Consider the following 2,596-nt stretch of genomic DNA (forward strand, 5'->3'; position numbering starts at 1 on the left):
TGTCTTCTTCCTAATCTTAGGGGAAAATTGATTCAGTTTTTCAGAATTTAGTATGATGCTAATTGTAGGATTTTAAGTAAATGCCCTTTAATGCGTTGAAGACTTTTCCTTCTATTCCTACTTTTCTGAGAGTTTTTGTCAGGAATGGATGTTGGATTTTCTCAAATGATTTTCTGCATCTATTGACATAATCAGAAATAATTATTTATATATTTATAGATGAATATTCTTTAGTTTGTTAATATGATGAATTATACACTGGTGGATTTTCAAGTGTCAAAACAATCTTGCATTCTTGAGATAAACTTCACTTGGTCAAATGTATTAATTACCCTTTTTATAAATTTTGGATTCAATTTGCTAAAATTTTGTTTAGGATTTGTGTGTGTGTGTGTGTGTTACATGGGCCTCTCACTGTTGCGGCCTCTCCCATTGCGGAGCACAGGCTCCGGACGCGCAGGCTTAGCGGCCATGGCTCACGGGCCCAGCCGCTACGCAGCATGTGGGATCTTCCCGGACCGGGGCACGAACTCGCGTCCCCTGCATCAGCAGGCAGACTCTCAACCACTGTGCCACCAGGGAAGCCCTCTGTTTAGGATTTTTGATATCTGTGTTTATAACATAGGAATATTGGTTTGCCATTTCTCTGTAATATCTTTGTCTGGTTTTGGTGTCAGAGTAATTCTGTAATCATAAAATGAGTTGGGAAGTATTCTCACCTTTTTAATTTTTTGAAAGAGTTTATGAAGAATTTGTAAATGTTCAGTGGCATTCACCTGTGCTGCCCTATGGGCCTGCAGTTTTGTGGGAATGTTTTAAACTACAAATTCAATTTCTTTAATAGATAGGCTCTTCGGGTTATATATATTTCTTCCTTGGTAAGCTTGGGTAATCTGTGTCTTTCAAGAAATTTGCCCATTTTATCTAAGTTGTTGGATTTACTAGCATAAGGTTGTTCATAATATTTTCCCAGATTATTATTATTACACTTATGTGAAAAATCTCATGGGTAATTTGATAGGGATCACATTAAATCTGTAGATTGCTTTGGATGTCCTCTGAGGCATTTTATTTGCATGTGTGTATTACATTCCTAGAAAAAGATCCAAGTATTTTCCCTCCAGTGTGTTTTCGTCTTGCTTCTTCATGGTCCATGATGCCAGCTGAGGTTGTCAGTACAATGAAAAGAAAGTGATGGGATGGGAGCACGTTATTCTGACATTTTTCTAGATCTTTGAGTTGCACATCAAGTCTGGGGCTGATCACTCCACAGTTATTTAGCCTGCCTATGAGGCTCACAACAATTTCCCCAGCCCCGTGATCATCGATGATTTCAAATTTGCCAATGTAACCATGATTCATCATCACAGTTAGAAACCTGACGATGACTTTGGAGCATGGCCTAATAAGAACCTGGCGTTTGCCTCTTTTTTTGGCATTGTTGATACTGTTGAGCGTATCAGCCAGGACATTCATGCACACCAATATGGCGGCACAGAAAGATGGTGGAAAGAGCAGGATGGCCATTTTAACAATATTCTTCCAATCCAAGAGCATGGGATATCTTTCCATTTCTTTGAATCATCTTCAATTTCCTTTATTAATGTTTTATAGTTCTCAGTATATAAGTGTTTCACCTCTTTGGTTAGTTTTATTCCTAAGTATTTTATTTTTGGGGGATGCAATTTTTTTAATATAAATTTATTTTATTTATTCTTGGCTGCATTGGGTCTTCATTGCTGCATGTGGGCTTTCTCTACTTGCAGTGAGTGGGGGCCATTCCTCCTTGCAGTGCACGGGCCTCTCATTGCGGTGGCCCCTCCTGTTGTGGAGCACAGGCTCCAGGCACGCAGGCCTCAGCAGCTGTGGCTTGTGGGCTCCAGAGTGCAGGCTCAGCATTTGTGGCACACGGGCCTAGCTGTTCCGCAGCATGTGGGATCCTCCTGGAACAGGGCTCGAACCCCTGTCCCCTGCATTGGCAGTCAGATTCCTAACCACTGCGCCACGAGGGAAGCCTGGGGGGTGTGATTTTAAAAGGGATTCTTTTTTTACATTCCTTTCTGATATTTCATTTTTAGTGTAAAGAAATGCAACCGATTTCTGTATGTTAATCTTGTATCCTGCTACCTTGCTGAATTCATTGATCAGTTCTAGGGTTTTCTATCTATAGTATCATGTCATCTGGATATAATGACACTTTTACCTCTTCCCTTCTAATTTGGATAGTTTTTATTTCTTTTTCTTACCTGAGTGCGTTGGCTAGGACTTCCAATACTGTGTTGAATAGAAGAGGTGAGAGTGGGCATCCTTGTCTTGTTCCAGATTTTAACAGGAAGGCTTTCAGCTTTTCACCCCTGAGTATTATGTTGGCTGTGGGTTTGTCATAAATGGCTTTTATTATGTTGAGAAATGTTCCCTCTTTACCCACTTTGGTAAGAGTTTTTATCATGAATGGATGTTGAATTTTGTCAAATGCTTTTTCTGCATCTACTGAGATGATGGTGTGGTTTTTGTCTTTTGTTTATGTGGTGTATCCCATTGATTTGCATACGTTGAACCATTCTTGTGAACTTGGGATGAATCCCATGTGGTCATG

General features: G+C 39.9%; 1 protein-coding gene across 1 annotated transcript; it reads right to left on the bottom strand.

The window, feature by feature from the left end:
• Positions 1–1,068: 1,068 nt before the first annotated feature.
• Positions 1,069–1,509, bottom strand: LOC309823804 (small ribosomal subunit protein uS8-like; the record flags this gene model as incomplete). Its single annotated transcript, XM_082656383.1, has 1 exon — positions 1,069–1,509. Exon 1 carries the CDS (start codon positions 1,474–1,476, stop codon positions 1,069–1,071), a length of 408 nt encoding a protein of 135 aa, XP_082512509.1. The 5' UTR covers positions 1,477–1,509.
• Between the last annotated feature and the right edge of the window lie 1,087 nt (positions 1,510–2,596).

The sequence above is a fragment of the Grampus griseus genome (genome assembly GCF_964374135.1).
Source record: "Grampus griseus genome assembly, chromosome: 6".
NCBI lineage: Eukaryota > Metazoa > Chordata > Mammalia > Artiodactyla > Delphinidae > Grampus > Grampus griseus.